The sequence below is a fragment of the Pongo pygmaeus genome, chromosome 9, assembly GCF_028885625.2.
Source record: "Pongo pygmaeus isolate AG05252 chromosome 9, NHGRI_mPonPyg2-v2.0_pri, whole genome shotgun sequence".
Lineage (NCBI taxonomy): Eukaryota > Metazoa > Chordata > Mammalia > Primates > Hominidae > Pongo > Pongo pygmaeus.
The window spans coordinates 13,672,597-13,693,022 of NC_072382.2; the positions used below are offsets into that span (position 1 = coordinate 13,672,597).

Below are 20,426 nucleotides of genomic sequence, written 5' to 3' on the forward strand. Positions count from 1 at the left end.
TCTCAGAACTGTCATGTTTATTTGCCACAGCTTTTCCAAACAGACTTCTATTAAATTTCCAGCAGTAAGGCAGTGTGTTCTAGTAGAAAGTTCAAGAGCTTTGGAGGCAGACTGAGCCATACTAAATTCTGCTTTTTCGACTCAATAACTACCTGACCTTGGACAAATTACTTCCTCTCTCTGAGCCCACTTTCTTACGTATAAAATACGGATAACACCACTAGTCTAGAGTGCTGTGAGGCTTTACTGTGATTATGTAAAGGCTAGACCTCTTCCCTTCCCTCCTGAGCCACCAGGGATACTGAAGAGCAGGCAGGAACCATGACGTGGCTCTGTAGGAACCCTGGAGCTCAACAATGCTGGAAACATGTACGTGTGTAGTCCCCGTGTGCGGCTCCTATAATCACCAACCACCTGCTCATCAAATCTGGCCGACCTTCTTCTGGTCAATACCTTTAGATGCACCTGGTCCAGTTTGGGTGACTGATTCTACTGCCTAGATTACAGCTCTGAGGGCAAAACCCCTCCAGGGAGGGCACCACTAGCAACACAGAAGTCACACAGCCCTAGAGCTTTTAAAAACACTTGTAACTAATTCATTCTAATATATTATTTCTTATGTATTATTATTTAGTCAACTAATTGTGAAGACTGTAGGAATGAGGGGGAAAGTTTTCTATAGTGCTACATGAAATAAAACCTGTAATTGTGAACTTGTAAAACTCTATAAACATATGACTATGGTTATATGAAAATAGACAAAATTAAAATTAATTTTGAGGGCTGGGAAATTGTAAATTTCCTTTTTTCAGTATGCTTTAATAATTCTCTTTCAACTTACAAAGTGCACGTTTTAAAGAAAGCCCAATGATGAAGATGTTGACTCTTAAGCAGTGTGCCTACGTCACTCCTGCCTGTGGCCCTCATTCTGCCTGCTGTGCCTTTGAAGGATTCAGCTCAGGAGGCTGGGATCAGCTTCCCTTCGCAGAAGGAGCCATACCAGGTTGGAAGTGGGGAGTTCCACTTCAACAAAGCCCTGGGCCACTGAGGGCGGGGAGCTGCAGGGAGGGCGGGAGGCTTTCCGTACAGCACGCACAGCTGGCTGCCTCTTTTCTTTGAGTACACTTGGGCTGAGGCAATGAGCAAGCACAACTGCCTCGCCTGCAGTGCCCTCTCGTGGCAGACTTGCCTCTAGCGATAGCAGCCAGGCAAGGCCTTCATGCCAGCGTTGCTGACAAATCACTTTTGAGGCTCAGAGCTGAACAAAAAAGTATGAGAATGAGTCACATTGTGTATTTACATGTATGTCCTGGGAGAGGGTTATGTCCATCACTTGAGGCAGGACCAGTGGTCTGGGGTGGGGCAGCTGGGCATCTAAGGAGAAGCCGGAAGCAAGGCTAACGTCCATCATAAGTAGTTACCATCCGCAGACTGAACCCCCATGCCAGGCCGTGGAGCACAGCTCAACGTGGCTTTTCAAAGAGGTACTCAAGATCTGGGGCACGCAGTCTCTGCTCTTTGTTTTTGTTTTTAGCAAAGTCTCTCAGCAGGGCCATGACTTCATTTTCAAATACTTCGGGGGCTGGTTTAGCTTCTGCAAGAGAAGAGTGGACAGAAAGAATTATGCCATAGTCAGTCAATGCTCAGGTATGAGAATCTTAAAACTCGGAACATCGGCCAAGAACCACAGATGGATATATAGACTGTCTCCATCCTTCTTCTAAATATACACGATGTTAGCCTATACCAGGGGGTGGCAAACTGTGTGAGCCTATATTTGCAAGTCGTTTTACTGGAACAGCTGCTCCCAATGGTTTACATATTACCCATGCTGCTTTTGTGTTACGACAGCAGAATTGGGTACTTGCAACAGAGACCATATGACTACAAGTAAAATATTTACTATCTGGTCCTCTATGAACAAGTTTGCTGACCCCTGGCCCGCACAATCTTGGCTGTACTATTTTGCTTTGCATTTGGCAATTCCATTGTTCCCCAGACATTGTGTTTTCCCTTGCAATGTATACATTTCTTGAAACAAAAGCTCTCTCTCTCCTTTGTCTATCAGTTGGAGGTCCTCAGTTTTAAGAGACAGAAACTAATAACTCTAGTAAACTTAAGCAAAAACGAATTTATTGGAAGGATATTAGAGGCACACAGAACTGTCATGAGCCTAAAGAACCAGATTTCAGTGAACGGGCAACAAAGGCACTGAGTCAGAAGAATGAGAAGGCCAGCCTCAGTCTACGGCAGTGGGTCTGGCAGTGCGCTGCTCCCTCTGACCTTTCTCGACCCCCTCGGGATACTTATTTAAGATGCCAGTTACAAGCAAAGCCTCCCACTGCCAAAGCCGAGGCAATGTGCTCCAGAATTACCCTTCCACCAACACTAGGTACGACGCCAGGGGAGAGAATTCCTCAAAACCAAGTCAGATTCTCCCTTATTCAGCACAGGGCCTGCCATCTAGTGAGGGCTCTGTTTTCATGTGACAATCAACATAAGATCAAAGAGGTTTTGGATTCCCCCAAGAAAATAGAAAGTTGGAAAGAATATCGCACTCACTGTAACGACAAAAAAAAGCCAGATAAATTACAAATATCATGACTTTTCTCAAAGATATCAGAGAACTGAGGTCACAGGGCAACCCAACAGACAAAACCTAAGGAAAAAGAGGCCCTTCAAAGGAGAAACGAGAGCCGTGCACTTGCTCACCTGTGGCAGGCACAGGAAGAAGAGACACTGGACATCATACAAATGGGTAAAAGGAATTCAGCTAAAAATTTTTTGTTTTTTTTTTTTTGAGACGAGTCTCACTCTGTCGCCCAGGCTGGAGTGCAGTGGTGCGATCTGGGCTCACTGCAAGCTCCGCCTTCTGGGCTCACGCCATTCTCCTGCCTCAGCCTCCTGAATAGCTGGGACCACAGGCACCCACCACCACGCCCGGCTGATTTTTTCTATTTTTTTTTTTTCAGTAGAGACGGGGTTTCACTGTGTTACCCAGGCTGGTCTTGATCTCCTGACCTCATGATCTGCCCGCCTCCGCCTCCCAAAGTGCTGGGATCACAGGCGTGAGCCACCGCGCCCAGCCAAAAAAATTTTTTTTAGATTAATACAGACAGGGCCAGTCTTATGTTGCCCAGGGTAGACTGCAGTGGCTAGTCAGAGGTGCAATTCCACTACTGATCAGCACAGGAATTTTGACCTGTTCCATTTCCAACGTGGGCTGGTTCACCCCTCCTTAGGGAATCGGGTGGTCCCCTGCTTCCGAGAGGTCAACATATTGATGCCAACCTTACAGCAGACACTTGATTGGTACACAGCACTGCAGCCCAGAACTTCTGGGTTCCAGCGATCCTGCTGCCTCAGCCTCCAGGGCAGCCGGGACTGCAGGCCTGTGCCACTAAAATTTGCAATGAATTGTTAAAAGCCAAGTGTGGGCTAGCATGAGTGTATAAAACCACAGACACAGGCTGGGCACAGTGGCTCACACCTGTAATCCCAGCACTTTGGGAGGCCGAGGCAGGTGGATCACCTGAGGTCAGGAGTTCCAGACCAGCCTGGCCAACATGGTGAAACCCCGTCTCTACTAAAAATACAAAAAATTAGCCGGGTGTGGTGGTCGGCACCTGTAATCCCAGCTACTCGGGAGACTGAGGCAGGAGAATTGCTTGAACCTGGGAGGCAGAGGTTGTGGTAAGCCAAGATTGTGCCACTGCACTCTAACCTGGGCTACAAGAGTGAAACTGTCTCAAAAAAATAAATAAATAAAAATAAAAATAAAACCACAGACACAAATGGAATATGCACCCACTCACAAGTTCTTCTCACAAAGGTGTGCTCCTGACAAAGACTGGGTAGAAAGCAGGAGGCTAGAAAGAACCTTTCTCAGTGATGAAGGCCAGGAGGAGGGAAACAGCCAATCTGTCCAAAAAAATGCATATCCCAGTGCCTTGGGAGCCCAAGGCAGAACTGCTTGAGGCCCAGAGTTTGAGGCCAGCTTGAGCAACATAGTGAGACCCCACTTCTACAAAAAAACAAACAAAAATAGCTGGGTGTGGTGGCATGCACCTCTAATCCTACCTACTTGGGAGGCTGAAGCAGGAGGATTGCTTGAGCCGAGCTCGAAGCTGCAGTGAGCTAAGACTGCACCACTGCACTCCAGCTTTGGCAACAGAACGAGACCCTATCTCAGGAAAAAAAATAAAATAAAAAAAGCATAAAGTCCAGCCTGGACTCTTTTCCTCTACCTCTATGGGAGAGGCACTATAACTGAGAAATCCCAGCTCCAAGACCCAGGACCACAGGGGCTACCTGGGACTAAGGCTAGACCAGGATAACACAGAGTGCCATCCCAACCTCTCCTCCCCTGAACAAACCAAGCACCAAGTGGAAAGCAACAGGAAGGCTGCTGCACTTGGGAAAGGCAAGAACATAGACAGAGATTCCCTCTGAGACATAGAAATACAGGGAAGGCTGACAGCTGAAGGTAGAATAGGGTTTCTCTTAAGAAACCCTCTGGAGGCCGAGCGTGGTGGCTCATGCCTGTAATCCCAGCACTTTGGGAGGCCCAGGAGGGTGGATCACGAGGTCAGGAGATCGAGACCACCCTGGCTAACATGGTGAAACCCCATCTCTACTAAAATACCAAAAATTTGGACGGGCACGGTGGCTCACGCCTGTAATCCCAGCACTTTGGGAGGCCGAGGTGGGCAGATCACGAGGTCAGGAGATCGAGACCATCCCGGCTAACACGGTGAAACCCCGTCTCTACTAAAAATACAAAAAATTAGCTAGGTGTGGTGGCGGGCGCCTGTAGTCCCAGCTACTCGGGAGGCTGAGGCAGGAGAATGGCGTGAACCCAGGAGGCGGAGCTTGCAGTGAGCCGATATCGCGCCACTGCCTCCAGTCTGGGCGACAGAGCAAGACTCTGTCTCCAAAAAAAAAAAAAATTAGCCAGTTGTGGTGGCATGTGCTTGTAGTCCCAGCTACTCGGGAGGCTGAGGCAGGAGAATCGCTTGAACCTGGGAGGTAGAGGTTGCAGTGAGCCAAGATGGTGCCACTGCACTTCAGCCTGGGCGACAGAGCCAGCTTCCACCCTAAGCACACGTTAACACTAGACACTAGTAATGCAATGAAGGTAACCAAAGCAAAAACAACCCAAGCTGAGCTTACCTCCCAACTCACTGACTTGATCCCCACACTAACAGTAAAGTAGAAGCATCCCCGATTGTAAGCATAAATACAATTATGAGAAAATTACGAGAGACATATACACAAAAGAAGAAAAAAAACACACTGTCAAGGGACAAAGAAATCAACAGAAGCAGACTGAGGGATGACCCAGATGTTAGAACTATCAGACAGGGAATTTAAAATGACTATGACTAATATTAAAGGCGCCAGTGGAAAAAGCAGACAAAACGTATGAACAGATGAGAAATTCTAGCAGAGAGTTGGAAACTCCAAAAGTCAAATGGAAATGCTAAAAATAAATACAGTAGCAGATATGCAGAATGATTTCAACAGGCTCATCATGAGATTTCACATCATCAAGGAAAGAATTAGTGGAAGATAGGTCAATAGATATTATCTAATACAAATCACCCAAACTGATACACAAAGAGAAAAAAATAAAAAAACACAAAACAGAGAACCCAAAAGCTGTTGGACAGACTGAGCACAGTGGCTCACACCTGTAATCTCAACACTTTAAGGGGCTGAGGCAGATGGATCACTTGAGGCCAGGAGTTCAAGCCCAGCCTGGCCAACATGGTGAAACCTGTCTCTACTAAAAATACAAAAAAATTAGCCAGGCATGGCGGCACGTGGCTGTGGTCCCAGTTGCTCGGAGGCTGAGGCACGAGAATCGCTTGGACCCAGGAGGCAGAGGTTGTAGTGAGCCAAGATCGCGCCACTGCTCTCCAGCCTGGGTGGCACAGCAAGACTGTCTCAAAAAAACAAAAAACAAAACCCCCACAAAAGCTGTTGGACAATATTAAACCATTTAACTAAGTATAACTAGAATCCTAGAAGGAAAAGAGGGAGAAAACAAAGCAGAAGAAATATCTGAAGGGATAATAGCTGAGAATTTTTCAACAATAATAAAAGATATGAAAACACAGATCCAAAATGCCCAGAGAACCCAAAAGCACGATAAATATCAAATGCCTACATACATAAATATCAAATAAATACTTACATATATAATATTGAAATAGCTAGAAACCAAAGACAAAATATTGAAAAGATTCAGAAAGAGAAGACACATACAAAGGAACAAAGATACAGCAGACCTTGTCACAAACTATGGAAATGAGAAAACAGCACATGGTAACACGAGGGAATATGAAGCTGGTGACGCACTGAAGGTAACCAGAGCAAAACCAAAGCCCAAACCCAGTGGAACTCCTTGACTACCCAATCTTGTACACTAAGAGCTAGCAGTAGAAGTGTGTCTATTTAACAGAAGAAAAAACATTGTGACCCTCGAATTCTATATCCAGTGAAAGTATCTTCCAAAATGGAAAATCTGGCCAGGCATGGTGGCTCACACCTGTAATCCCAGCACTTTGGGAGGCCGAGGCAGGTGGATCGCTTGAGCTCAGGAGTTTGAGACCAGTCTGGGCAACATGGCAAAACCTCATCTCCACAAAAAATGCAACAACAACAAAAATTAGCTGGGCGTGGTGCCACTGGCCTGTAGTCCCAGATATTCTGGAGGCTGAGGTGGGAGGATCGCTTGAGCCCAGGAGGTGGAGCCTGCACTGAGCCATGACTGCACCACTGAACTCCAGCCTGGGTGACAGAGTGAGATCCTGCCTCAAAAAAAAAAAAAAAAAAGGAGGCGGGGGTGGGAGGCGGAATTTGAAGAGACATGTCACCAAATATACATAAAGGGCTGATAAGCCCTTGAAAAGATCCTCAATATTATTAGTCATTAGGGACATGCCAATTAAAACGATAGTGATATACCAATATATATTTCTTGGAATGGCTAAAAACAAAAACAAAACCCTGATAATACAAAGTGTGGGTAAAGATGTGGAACACCAACCCCTCCCTTCACGTCCAACACCCTGGCAATCACTGATTTATCCCTGTAAGTTTTGCGTTTTTCAGATTATCATGTAAACAGAATCACATTCTTTGAGTCCAATTATATACTGAGTATGTACTAGTTGAGTCTGATCTTTTTTTTTTTTTTTTTTTTTTGAGATGGAGTTTCGCTCTGTCGCCCAGGCTGGAGTATAGTGGCATGATCTCGGCTTACTGCAACCTCCGACTCCCTGGTTTACGAGATTCTCCTGCCCCAGCCTCCCGAGTAGCTGAGATTACAGCCCACCACCACACCCAGTATTTTTAGTAGAGACGGGATTTCACCATGTTGGCCAAGATGGTCTCGATCTCCTAACCTCGTGATCCGCCCACCTCAGCCTACCAAAGTGCTGGGATTACAGGCGTGAGCCACCGCACCTGGTCGAGTCTGACCTCTTTTGCTTAGCACAGAAGCTGGCAAACTATGCCCTGTGAGCTAAGAATGATTTTTAGAGATTGGGTCTCACTCTTGCCCAGGCTGAAATGCAGTGGCGTGATCATGGGTCATTGCAGTCTCTGAACTCCTGGGCTCAAGTGATCCTCCCAAGTAGCTGGGAATACAGTGTGCACCACTAAGCCCAGTTAATTTATTTTTATTTTTGGAGATAGGGGGTCTATGTTGCCCAGGCTGGCCCCAAACTCCTGGCCTCAAGAGATCCTTTGCCTCAGCCTCCCAAAGCACTGGAATTACAGGTGTGAGCCACTGCATCCAGCCAAGAATGATTTTTTAATGGTTGGGGAAAAAAAATCAAATGTATATTTCATAACTGGTGAAAACAGTATGAAATTCAAATTTCAGTGTCCACAAATAAGGTTTTATTGAAACACAATCATATGCATTTGTTTATCTGCTATCTGTGGCTGCTTTCATGCTACAAAGGTTGAGGTCAGTAGTTATGAGAAGCTGTATGGCCTGCAAAGCCTAACATATTCACTATCTGTATTTACTATCTATAGTTACCTGTTACAGAAAAAGCTTACTATCTATATTTACCTATTACAGAAAAAACGTACTAAAAGTTTTATTTATTTATTTTTGAGACAGAGTCTCATTCTGTCACCCAGGCTGGAGTGCAGTGGCCCGATCTTGGCTCACTGCAACCTCCACCTCCCAGGTTCAAGCGATTCTCCTTACAGGAACCCGCCACCACACCCAGCTAACTTTTTGTCGTTTTAGTAGAAACGGGGTTTCACCATGTTAGCCAAGAAGGTCTCGGTTTCCTGACCTCAGGTGATCCACCCGCCTCGACCTCCCAAAGTGCTGGGATTACAGGCGTTGACTCACCGCGCCCAGCCCTATTTATTTTTTTTGAGAGAGTCTCACTCTGTCGCCCAGGCTGGAGCGCAGTGGCGTGATCTCGGCTCACTGCAACCTCTGCCTCCCGGATTCAAGCGATTCTCCTGCCTCAGCCTCCAGAGTAGCTGGACGCACCACCACACGCGGCTAACTTTTGCATTTTTTGTAGAGACGGGGTATTGTCATGCTGGCCAGGCTGGTCTCAAACTCCTGGCCTCAAGTGATCCACCTGCCTTGGCTTCCCAAAGGAGGAGCATGTGATCTCATGCTGAAATTACAGGCATGAGCTACCACACCTGCCCTTATTGTAAAGTTAAACATATACCCTTACCATATGACCCAGCAAATCCTTCTCCTGAGTATTCACTCAAGAAAAACTAAAACCTATGTTCACAAAATCTGTAAGCAAATGTTTACAGTGGCTTCATTCATAATCACCTAAAGCTGGAAATAATCCTAATGTCCCTCAGCTGGTCAATAGACCATGGTACATCCACACAATGGAGTATTACTCAACACAAAAGAATGAACTACTGATACAAGCAACAACAAGGATATGCATCTCAAATGCATTATGCTAAGGCAGGGCAAACTTGTTCTGTAAAGGGTTGCAGAGTAAATATTTGGACTTTGTTGGCTTTCCAGTGATTGTATAAGGCTCCAGACTCTGTCTTATCACTCTTCATACCTGGAACCCATAGACAATGGCTGCTACTTTCTGATACAAATATTGAGTGGAGACACAAAAACAGCAGTCCCAGAGTGTGGCAGAATGAATGACACGTCCCCTAGTATCCGATTTTCATTGATAACAGAATCTCCAACATAGCTGGGCAGATGGAATAGACTGTATTATTTTTCCTCATGGTTAGATGTAGCCAAGTAACTAAGCTGTGGCCAATGGCAAGTAAGCGGAAGTATGCTGGATAATTTCCTGAGCGGGATCTACAAAGGAGGGGTATGCACTTCCACACACTTTTTCCGGGCTGAAATATGGCTGTCCTGGATCAAGAAGTAGACAACACATGCTAGGATGAAAGAGCAGCAAGTAGGGGGGACCTGGACCCATGACTTTTTGAAGCCCCTCTATGAGCTCTGGAGTGTGCCTTCCTCTGGACTTCTGTCATGAGAAAGACAGTTCTACCTTGTTTAAGCCATTATTGTTTTGGATGTTTTTTTACTCGTAGCCAAAGTTAATCCTAACTATACACAGTTAGAATTTATTCCTCATAAAGGCAGTGACTGAATGAAACTTTTTTTTTTTTGAGACATACTCTCACTCTGTTGCCCAGGATGGAGTGCAGTCGTGCAATCTCAGCTCACTGCAATCTCTGTCTCCCAGGCTCAAGTGATTCTCTTGCCTCAGCCTCCCAAGTAGCTGAAACTGCAGTTGCCCGCCACCATGCTCAGCTAATTTTTGTATTTTCTGTAGAGATGAGGTTTCACTGTGTTGGCCAGGCTGGTCTCAAGCTCCTAACCTCAAGCGATCCATCCGCCTCAGCCTCCCAAAGTGCTCAGATTAGAGGCATGAGCCACCGCGCCCAGCCAGAATGAAACTATTGAGGAGCTTTGGCTATGCAGACTTAGTTGTCTGATTCCACTGCATTCCCAGAGTGGTTCTTCTTCAACCTTTGATACTGTAAGCTTCATATATCCTTCCACTAAATTCCTTTTTGCTTAAGTGAGACAGACAACTTTCCACTCTGTCTTGCAAATAAAGAACCTTAACTGATAAAACAAATTTCGTACACTTAACAAAAATTTGAACAGTATTTGGGTTGAGTGTCTACTTCATGAATAAAAGAAAAAACTTATAGGCCAGGCACAGTGGCTCATGCCTGTGATCGCAGTACTTTGGGAGGCTGAGGCGAGCAGATCACCTGAGGTCAGGAGTTCGAGACCAGCCTAACCAACACAGAGAAACCCCGCCTCTATTACAAATACAAAATTACCCGGGCGTGGTGGCACATGCCGGTAATCCCAGGTACTCAGGAGGCTAAGGCAGGAGAATCGCTTGAACCTGGGAGGTAGAGGTTGCAGTGAGCTGAGATCGTGCCATTGCACTCCAGCCTGGGCAACAAGAGTGAAACTCAGTCTCAAAAAAAAAAAAAAAAGAAAGAAAAAAATTATCTAGGATACAATTCTAGACTCAAATCAGCCTAAACTGTCCTATTTTCACATTATGCTGCTTATCATGCCCAGTACCTGTGGCCCAGTAGTAAATATCCCAGTCATTACTAGGCTCGTTAATCAGGCGGTCATAGAGGTTCAGCTGCTTCTCTGTCATGTGCTGCAGATGTTCTTTAGCAAAAAGACTAAAAACAAGAAAGAAAAAAAGAAAAAGAGGTTGAGAAGGCTGTGTCTAATAAAAGAGAAGTGACACCAAGACTCCTATTCCTGGGAGTCTCTCTGAACGTACTCTGGCTCAGGAAGCTGCCCGATTGAAAAAAAAAAGACTCCTAGTCCCATACCTAAGAAGAATGCAGTTTTCCAACATTCCCCTCTTTCTGCTCTCATAGAGCAGGCGGGCTCTTTTGGTTTCTATGGATTCATCAGTTCTCTCCTGCCATGGAGGCAAAGGGATTTCAATCAAGTCCTTTTGGGAATCTGTTGGACTGTCACCTCTGTAGAAGCATCTGAATGATGTCACGCTGAGCAAAGGAGACAATAGGCTGTGCCTTGACAGAGCAAGCATCTGAAATGAACAAACCACAAAGATCTTTACAATAATGACGACTATCATCACTATCATTTACTCAATGCTTACTAGGTGCTGAATGCATTCAATCACATTTAGTCATGAGGAAATTACGCTGCTGGCCAGGCGTGGTGGCGCACACCTGTAATCCCAGCACTTTGGGAGGTCGACACGAGCATGATTACTTGAGTTCAGGAGTTCGAGACCAGCCTGGGCAACATAGTGAGACCCTGTCTCTACCAAAAATACAAAAATTAGCCAGGCATAGTGGGGTAGTCCCACCACGGTGCCTGCAGTCCCAGCTACTCAGGAGGCTGAAGTGGGAAGATCATCTGAGCCTGGGAAGGTCGAAGCTGCAGTGAGCTGTGATTGTACCACTGCATTCCAGCTTGGGCAACAGACCCTATCCCCCAGAAAAAAGAAAAGAAATTATGCTGATAGTCCCCACTTTACAGCCAAGGAAACAGAGGCTCAGGAAGGTTCAATAACTCACCCAAAATTATCCAAATAGTAACTGCAATTAGAATTAAAACACAGTCCTAACTGCAAATGTGTCCTTAACCAGTGCCTTTCCAGAAACTATCCCAGCAGAAATAATTTTTCCTTCCTTTGCACTCCCTTAAAATTCTTACAGTGTGGTTTATACTGTACTCACTCACCTGTGTCAAATCCTGAGCACACAGAGACAGCATGATCCCTAATCCCCCAAAGGCTCCCAATCCAGAGAAGTGGGTAACTTATCAAGATATGATGTCATGGTGGTGACTTCAGCAAGAGGTGAAGATGGTGGAGTAGGAAACCCCAGATCCTGCTCCCCTGATGGAGACACTGAGCCAACAGCAACAAACAAACCAATTCCCTGTGAGAAATCCAGAAACCAGTAAGAGGCTCCTGCTCCCCAGGTGAGCACAAAACCAGCTGCATCGAAGCCAGGAGAAAAATTTGTAGCACTCATTTGCCATAGTCTCTCCCCTCTCTGCCCAAGCATGATCATGAGATAACCCCCAGCTCCTAGCTTCCACCTGAGACAAAAAGAGAAGACTGAAAAGTATGTATAATGTTCGGACTTTTGGGGGGATCAGGTTTCTGTTTTGTTTGAATCTAAGTGCTGACAGAAAAGGGCAGCAGGTTGAGGGAGAACAAAGAACCATAGAGAACAAAGGTGACAGTTTAGACTGGCAAGCACTCACTCCCTCATCACTCATCCTTGGCTCAGTGCAGAACAAGCAGGAGAAAACTCCCACCTCCCAGCTTCTCCCTAGGGAGGGAAACAGGTGCAGTGTGCATCCAACATTCTAGCTTTTTGGAGCTCTCTGGGGGACTGGTTTCTGTCTCTAAGCACTTGAAAGGATCTAGCACACTCTAAATGCCTGGGTGGCTTGCTGCTGATCCAGAGGATCCCTGAAACCGTAGAGAAAGGTCAATACAGCCCGGTGGCCTCTCCCAGGGTTGGGGGGAGTGGAGTGTGCATCTAATATTCTTTTTTCTTTTTTTTTGAGATGGAGTTTCGCTCTTGTTGCCCAGGCTAGAGTGCAATGGCGCAATCTCGGCTCACCGCAACCTCCGCCTCCCAGGATCAAGCGATTCTCCTGCCTCAGCCTCCCGAGTAGCTGGGATTACAGGCATGCCCCACCACGCCCATCTAATTTTGTATTTTTGGTAGAGACATGGTTTCTCCATGTTGGTCGGGCTGGTGTCGAACTCCCGACCTCAGGTGATCCGCCTACCTTGGCATCCCAAAGTCCTGGGATTACAGGCGTGAGCCACCATATCCAGTTGTAACATTCTGTCTTTTGGGGAAGCTACCAGAGGGACTGGTTTCTGTCTTGCCCAGCTTGGGGCATTGATGGGACATGGCATACTCTAAAAGTCTGGAAGCCACCGAATAAGACAGCTGGGAGACTTGCGCAGCTCCAGAGAAACTGCAGTATCATAGGCAGACACTAGAGAGAGCAAGAGATTACAGGCTCCTGAAAAAGGAAACCGGCAAATCCCTCTAATTGGGAATTTACATCCACAAGTCCGGAAAAGACACAACCTCAGGAAAGGATTGAGAGGCCCTCAGAATCTCTATCCATGCTGACTGGTGAAGGCCAATCACCAGTATAAAGACCGGGAGAGACAGACGATTTTTCAAACGTAGAAATCACCAGTACAAGTTACCAAGTACATGAATAAAGAGGGAAACATGGTCCAATTAAAGGAACGAAATAAATCTCCAGAAACTAACCTTAAAGAAACAGAAGTACATGAATCACCTATAAAGAATTAAAACTAGCCATAATAAAGATGTTCAATGAGCTTTGGAAAGTGATGCTTGAACAAAATGAGAATACCAATAAAAAGACAGAAAACATTAAAAAAATAACCAAAAGAAAATTTTGGAGCTGAAGAATACAGTAACTGCATTGAAAAATTCACTAGAGGAGGCCAGGCATGGTGGCTCATGTCTATAATCCTAGCACTTTGGGAGGCTGAGGCTGGAGGATCGCTTGAGCTCAGGAGTTCGAGAACCAGCCTGGGCAACATAGTGAGACCCCGTCTCTAAAAAATAAAAATATATAAAAATTAAAAAATTAGGCCCAGCGCGGTGGCTCGCGCCTGTAATCCCAGCACTTTGGGAGGCCAAGGCGGGTGGATCACGAGGTCAGGAGATCGAGACCACCCTGGCTAACACGGTGAAACCCCATCTTTACTAAAAATACAAAACATTAGCCGGGCATAGTGGTGGGCGCCTGTAGTCCCAGGTACCTGGGAGGCTGAGGCAGAAGAATGACGTGAACCCAGGTGGCGGAGCTTGTAGTGAGTCGAGATCGTGCCACTGCACTCCAGCCTGGGCGACAGAGCGAGACTCCGTCTCAAAAAAAAAAAAAATTAAAAAATTTTAAGAAATTAAAATAAATACAAAAATTCACTAGAGAAAATCAATAGTAGACCTGATCAAGCAGCAGAAAGAGTCAGCAAACTCAAAGAGCGGTCATTTGAAATTAGGGTTTTTTTCTAAAAAAAAAAAAGGAATGAGAAAGAGTGAAGAAAGCCTTAGGGACTCCATCAAGGAGATCAATATACACATTATGAGAGTCCTATAAGAGAAAGACAGGGGCAGAAAGCTTATTAGAAGACATAATTGGCTGGGCTCAGTGGCTAATACCTGTAATCCCAGCACTTTGGGAGGCTGAGGTGAACGGATCACGTCAGGTAAGGAGTTCAAGACCAGCCTGGCCAACATGGCGAAACCGTCTCTACTAAAAGTACAAAAAGTAGCCAAGTATGGTGGTGCGTGCCTGTAATCCCAGCTACTGGGGAGTCTGAGGAAGGAGAATTGCTTGAACCCAGGAGGCAGAGGTTGCAGTGAGCCGAGACTGTGCCATCGCACTCCAGCCTCAGTGATACAGTGAGACTCCATCTCAAAAAAAAGACATAATGGCTAAAAACCCCCAAAGTTGGGGAAAGAAGTGGACATCCAGATTCAATCCTAACAGATCTCAATTAGCATGAACCCAAAGAAGTCCACACTGCGATGTATTTTAATCAAACTGTCAAAAGTCAGAAAAAGCTGGGTGCAGCGGCATGTCCCTATAGTCCCAGCTACCTGGGAGGCCGAGGTGGGAGGACTGCTTGAACCCAAGAGTCAAAGTACAACCTGAGCAACAAAGCAAGATCCTATGTCTTTAAAAAGTCACAAAAGAGACACCAAGGATGTGCATGTACAGAGAAATGTGAGGACACAGTGAAAAGGTGGCCATCTGCAAGGCAAGGAGTGAGGCCTCGAAAGAAACCAAACCTGCCAACACCTTGCTCTTGGACTTCTAGCCTCCAGGACTATGAGAAAATTAATTTCTGTTCTTCAAACCACACAGGTTATAGCAGCCCTAGTAAACTAATACAGCATGCAATGAAAATTCAGATTCCCAAGCCCCACCATAAACATTCTGGATGAGAATCTCTAGGACTGGGCCCTGACGAATGAATTTTTAACAACCCTCTAAGAGATTCTGATGCAGACTGAAGGCAGGGATTCCTACTTTCTATACTAAAATAACATGATTGAGTAATTTCTACAGAAATGAATGCAGATTGGGAGGACTATCATCATCAGTACAAGGAAATTGTTCTAATAATTGGGATGTCTTATTATTTTAGCCAAATTTCACCCATTTTTTTCTGTTAGTATCAAGGCAGCATTCCATAAAAGAAACAATAATGGTTGTCACATATTTCCAGGGAATTGTGTGACACTGGTATGAGTTGTGTTAAAGAAATTATCACTGGAGGCCGGGTGCGGTGGCTCACGCCTGTAATCCCAACACTTTGGGAGGCCGAGGTGGGCGGATCACGAGGTCAGGAGATCGAGACCATCCTGGCTAACACTGTGAAACCCCATCTCTACTAAAAATACAAAACATTAGCCAGGCGTGGTGGTGGGCGCCTGTAGTCCCAGCTACCCGGGAGGCTGAGGCAGGATAATCGCTTGAACCAAGGAGATGGAGGTTGCAGTGAGCCAAGATCATGCCACTGCACTCCAGCCTGGCAACAGAGCGAGACTCCGTCTCAAAAAAAAAAAATAAAATAAAATAAAATAAATTTAAAAGTATATATAGAGAGAAACAAGTACAGAATACTATAATACTGTAACTGTGGTATGTAAGTCACTTTTAATTTTGGTATAGAAATTGAAGACAAAGGTATAAAAATAACTAAAAATTTGTTAATGGAGACAATATAAAAAGATGTAATTTGTAACATCAATAACATACAAGGGGGTCATAAAAGAGCAGTTCTTGTATGCAATGGAAATTAAGTTATTAAAACAGATTGTTATGTTTTATATAAGCCACATGGTAATCACAAAGAAATATCTGTGTAAGACACACAAGGAAATGAGAAATTTGTTTCTCAAAGTATGTCACTACAAAAAAAAAGTCAACGAAATATAAAGGACGACAAGAGTGGAAAAGAGGAGCAAAAAAGTTGTAAGACAGAGAACAGTTCACAAAATGGCAACAGCAAGCACAGTCGGCCCTCCGTATCTGTGGGTTCCACACCTGTAAATTCAACCAACTGGACACTCAACCAACTGTGGATCAAAAATATTCAAAAGAAATAACAAATAATACAACAATTACAAAACAACTAAGATATAGTACAACAAGTATTTACATAGCCTTGACATTGTTTTCGGTATTATAAGTAATCTAGAAATAATTTAAAGCATATGGAAGGATGTGTATAGATTATATGCAAATACTATGCCATCTTATATAAGAGACTGAGCATCTGCAGAATTTGATATCCACAGCGGATCCTACAACAGTCACCCCATGGATACAAAGGGATGACTGTACTTCCCTATTTTGTTTTATTTATTTTTTGAGACAAGGTCTCACTTCCAATGCCCAGGATGCCCAGGCTGGAGTGCAGTCGCAAAATCACGGCTCACTGCAGCCTTGACTTCTCAGATGCACTCCCACCTCAGCCTCTCAAGTAGCTGGGACTACAGGTGTGTACTACCACACCTGGCTAATTTTTTTTAGTAGAGAAGGGGTTTTGCCATGTTGCCCAGGCTGGTCTCAAACTCCGGGACTCACACGATCCACCCACCTCGACCACTATTTACTTTAAGTATAAATGGATTAAACTCCAGGCTGGGCGCAGTGGCTCACGCCTGTAATCCCAGCACTTTGGGAGGCCGAGGCGGGCGGATCACGAGGTCAGGAGATAGAAACCATCCTGGCTAACACGGTGAAACCTCGTCTCTACTAAAAATACAAGAAATTAGCCAGGCGTGGTGGCGGGCGCCTGTAGTCCCAGCTACTCCTGAACCAGGAGAGTGGCGTGAACCCGGGAGGCGGAGCTTGCAGTGAGCCGAGATCATGCCACTGCACCCCAACCTGGGCGACAAAGCGAAACTCTGTCTCAAAAAAATAACATAAAATAAAATAAAATGAAATAAAATAAAACTCCCCAACCAAAAGACATGAAATGGCTGAATAAATTTAAAAAAAGATTCAACTATATGCTGTACAAGAGATATTTTATTAAAACCTGGAAATCAATGGCAAAAGAAAAGCTGGAAAACTCACAAATATGTGGAAATTAAACAACACACTCTTGAACAATCAATGAGTCAAAGAAGACATCAAAAGGAAAATTAGAAAATATCTTCAGACACGCCGGGAATGGTGGTTCACACCAGTAATTCCAGCACTTTTTGGAAAGCTGAGGCGGGAGGATCACTTGAGGCCAGGAGTTTGAGACCAGCCTGGGCAACATAGTGAGACCCTGTCTCTACAAAAAAAAAAGAAAAAAGAAGGAAAACCACAGGCCGGGCGCGGTGGCTCACGCGTGTAATCTCAGCACTTTGGGAGGCCGAGGCGGGCGGATCACCTGAGGTCAGGAGTTCGAGACCAGCCTGGCCAACAAGCTGAAACCCCATCTCTACAAAAATACAAAAATTAGCCAGGCGTGATGGCGATGCCTGTAATCCCAGCTACCTGGGAGGCTGAGGCGGAAGAATCGCTTGAACCTGGGAGGTGGAGGTTGCAGTGAGCCAAGATCGTGCCATTGCACTCCAGCCTGGGCGACAAGAACGAAACTCCGTCTCAAAAAAAAAAGGAAAACAACAAAAAACAAAAAGGAAACATCCTGAGACAAACTAAAACCCAACATATACAAAATTATGAAATGCGACAAAAGCAGTACTAAGAAGGAAGTTTATAGTGTAAAAGCCTACATCAAAAAAGAATAAAGATAGAGTCCCTGGGTCTATAGGAAAAAAAAAAAGAATAAAGATAGGGATGGGGGTAGGAGAAGATAGAGGCAAAGTTAGTTACTTTATAACAGCAGGCTAGGAAAAACGAATAATAAGTTCCAGTGTTCTATTACATATTAGAGTGACTACAGCTAATAACACTGTACTGTACATGTCAAGATGGCTAGAAAAAGATCTTGAAAAGTTATTATCACAAATAAATCATAAAGATTTGAGGTGATGGACATGCTAACTACGCTGATTTGATTCTACAATGTACACATGTATTAAAACATTATACTGTACTCCCATAAACACGTACAATTATTATATGTCAATTATAAACAAAACAAAAAGCTGAAGATACTATGTGAAACCACGAAAAGCTAAAGAACGGGGAGAAGGGGCGCCCAGAGAAGTTGGGCTAATCCCGCCTGGGACGTAGGTGAGAAGCGATTTGGGTCTTGGACGATGAATGATCGTTTAAGCAGATATTTCCAGACCGGCACACAGCAGGCTCACCAAAGAATGGAAGCGACCTTTATTTCCTGAGCTGCAGGATCGGCCTCTCCCTGGGCCTGCCCTTGCCCTGGGCTATCGGGCAGACGAACTCTGCCGAAGATAGAGACCACAGAGGAAGACAAAGGGTAATCCCCGCTGCCGCCCGTCCCGGACGCTAGAACGTTCTCTCTCCTCACCCGCGACGAAGTCGAGAACACTGTAGGCATCGCCATTTTCCCCACCTGCACCGGAAACGGGCTGCCTGGGCACTTCCGGGAACTCCTAGCTGCCCGGCCAGCCGACTACGGCAGCCACGGAGGACCTGAGCCGGAAGGTGCGTCCCTGCGTATGCCGGAAGTGGCGGTGCGTGTGACGCCGGCGGCGGGGGGGCGGGACCTGGGGCGGAGAGCGGTTCGCGCGCTTCGGGCCTAGTCCGGACTCGCCGCCGCTGCCGCCATATTCCCGGTAACGGGGGCGCGCGGCCGGGGGCAGGTTGGGCCGGAAGAGGGGTCCGGGCCGGCACTGAGGCGGGGAGGGGGTCGGTTGAGATGGGACGGCCGGAGTCTGCGGGCGGAGGGAGGCGCGGGCCTTTTGAGGGAGGAGGCAGAGCGCGCCGGGCCGGGTTTGTGGGGAGGGAGCGGGGCGGGCCTAGCTGGGGGCGAAGAGTAGGCCTGGGTGGGGGGCAGAGGCGGCTGGAGCTGCTTGACACCTGGGGCCCCTGGCCGGAGCCGCCTTGGGGGCCAGGCAGGTGCGGCGGATAGGGGCTGCGGGCTTCGCCGCGGTCATTCTTCGCAACGCCGTTGTAGGGCCCCCAGGAGCCGAGGGTGGGACTTTTCCGTCGCGCCATAGGTAGCTGCGGCGCCGACGCGGCGCTACCCCGGTCGGGCCAGAGGGTGATGGGCAGCGACCCCCGGCGGCCTGGGAGAGCGGGGGGCGGTGCGAGGCCGGGGGCGGGGCGGAGCGGGTGGGGCCGAGCTGGGGCCGCCAGGATGCTGCGTCTCTGGAGATGGGAGGTTAGCAACCATTATCCTCCTCCCAGCCCAGGACCCTCGTGCATTCTAATTCTTGCATTTTTCCGAATCCCGCAGTGGCATCTTCCTTACTTTGTCCATCCTCCGGACTCGCGATCTTCCTTCCGGAGCCATGTCAGAAGGAGTGGACTTGATTGATATATATGCTGACGAGGAGTTCAACCAGGTGAGGGGTCATCAGGAGCTTTGGCATTTTCCTTGATCATCTGAGGAATCATTTTCAGCAAACTGACAGTGATTTCAAGTTGTACCAGTCCTAGGCTTTGAACACGCGTCTATCCGGTCTAAAATTTTTCTCCTGCAGAAACTTTAAAGACTATACTCCATTCCTCTTTATGTTAATTTGAAGCTCCAGGCTTAATTTTAAAGGCTTTGATTTAAGAGCAAATAAAAAGCAGGTGTAATAGAATGGTGAATCAACCTGTGGAATTTACTCCCCAGGAAGCCAAAGTTGGATGTCAGACTAACCACACTTAAAAATCAAAAGTACATTTGCTACGGTATTCATGAGGACAGTGTTGATACCGGTTCCTTTACATTCTGCAGCTGGAGAAGCGTAGTCCCCTCCATCGTGACAGTCCAGAAGCAAAGTAGAAAAGATAACTTTAACATTTAGTTTCAACTCCATTCCAATTAAGTTTTACTTTTATAAGTAGGTTGACTCCAGTCATGAGAAGTCCACAGGCATTTTGGTATAATAAATTGTATTGATTAACTAGTCTTTCTAGAGGGAATAAAAGAGTAAAGACGTTAGACAAACCACTTAGAAAACAGATAATAGACCCATGCACATAACCTCAGTTGCATTTGTTTTTATTGTACCAGGGAACATTATACAGAAATTTATCTAGAGCTGGGCAAGGTGGCTCTTGACTGTAATCTCAGCTGCTCCGGAGCCTGAGATGGGAAGATTACTTAAGACCAGGAGTTCAGTACCAGCTAGGGCAACATACCAAGACCCAGTCTCTACAAAAATGTAAAAAAACAAAAAAAAAACAACCAGATGTGGTGGCTTGTGCCTGTAGTCCCGTCTACTCTGGAGAGTGAGGCAAG

General features: G+C 46.1%; 2 protein-coding genes across 6 annotated transcripts in view; one reads left to right on the plus strand and one right to left on the minus strand.

Annotated features, from left to right (window-relative positions):
- On the minus strand, window positions 1-18,734 carry SDHAF2 (succinate dehydrogenase complex assembly factor 2). 2 transcript variants are annotated; one of them, XM_054438731.2, is made up of 4 exons: window positions 18,540-18,734; window positions 10,864-11,087; window positions 10,598-10,707; window positions 1-1,594 (listed from the first exon to the last, which is right to left on the minus strand). In XM_054438731.2, the coding sequence occupies exons 1-4, from the start codon at window positions 18,573-18,575 to the stop codon at window positions 1,464-1,466; spliced, it is 501 nt and encodes a 166-aa protein (XP_054294706.1). In that variant the 5' UTR covers window positions 18,576-18,734; the 3' UTR covers window positions 1-1,463. The 2 variants fall into 2 exon arrangements, with proteins under 2 accessions (XP_054294706.1, XP_054294707.1); XM_054438732.2 differs by lacking the exon at window positions 18,540-18,734 and adding an exon at window positions 18,364-18,521.
- The window catches only part of CPSF7 (cleavage and polyadenylation specific factor 7), a 26,466-nt gene continuing 24,761 nt past the window's right edge, over window positions 18,722-20,426 (plus strand). For 2 of the 4 annotated variants that reach the window (XM_054438726.2, XM_054438729.2), the window contains exons 1-2: window positions 18,722-18,807; window positions 19,431-19,539. In XM_054438726.2, the coding sequence (XP_054294701.1) occupies window positions 19,486-19,539 (54 nt within the window). In that variant the 5' untranslated portion in view covers window positions 18,722-18,807; window positions 19,431-19,485. The other 2 variants (XM_054438727.2, XM_054438728.2) reach the window with 1 other exon arrangement.

Excerpts from the sequence above, each read along its gene's own strand:
- SDHAF2 (XM_054438731.2), bottom strand. The coding sequence starts at position 18,575 with ATGGCGATGCCTACAGTGTTCTCGACTTCGTCGCGG. Across the intron at positions 11,088-18,539 it reads TGTTCTCGACTTCGTCGCGG|ATGCTTGCTCTGTCAAGGCA; the intron begins GTGAGGAGAGAG and ends TGTTCATTTCAG. Across the intron at positions 1,595-10,597 it reads TATTTACTACTGGGCCACAG|AAGCTAAACCAGCCCCCGAA; the intron begins GTACTGGGCATG and ends CTTCTCTTGCAG.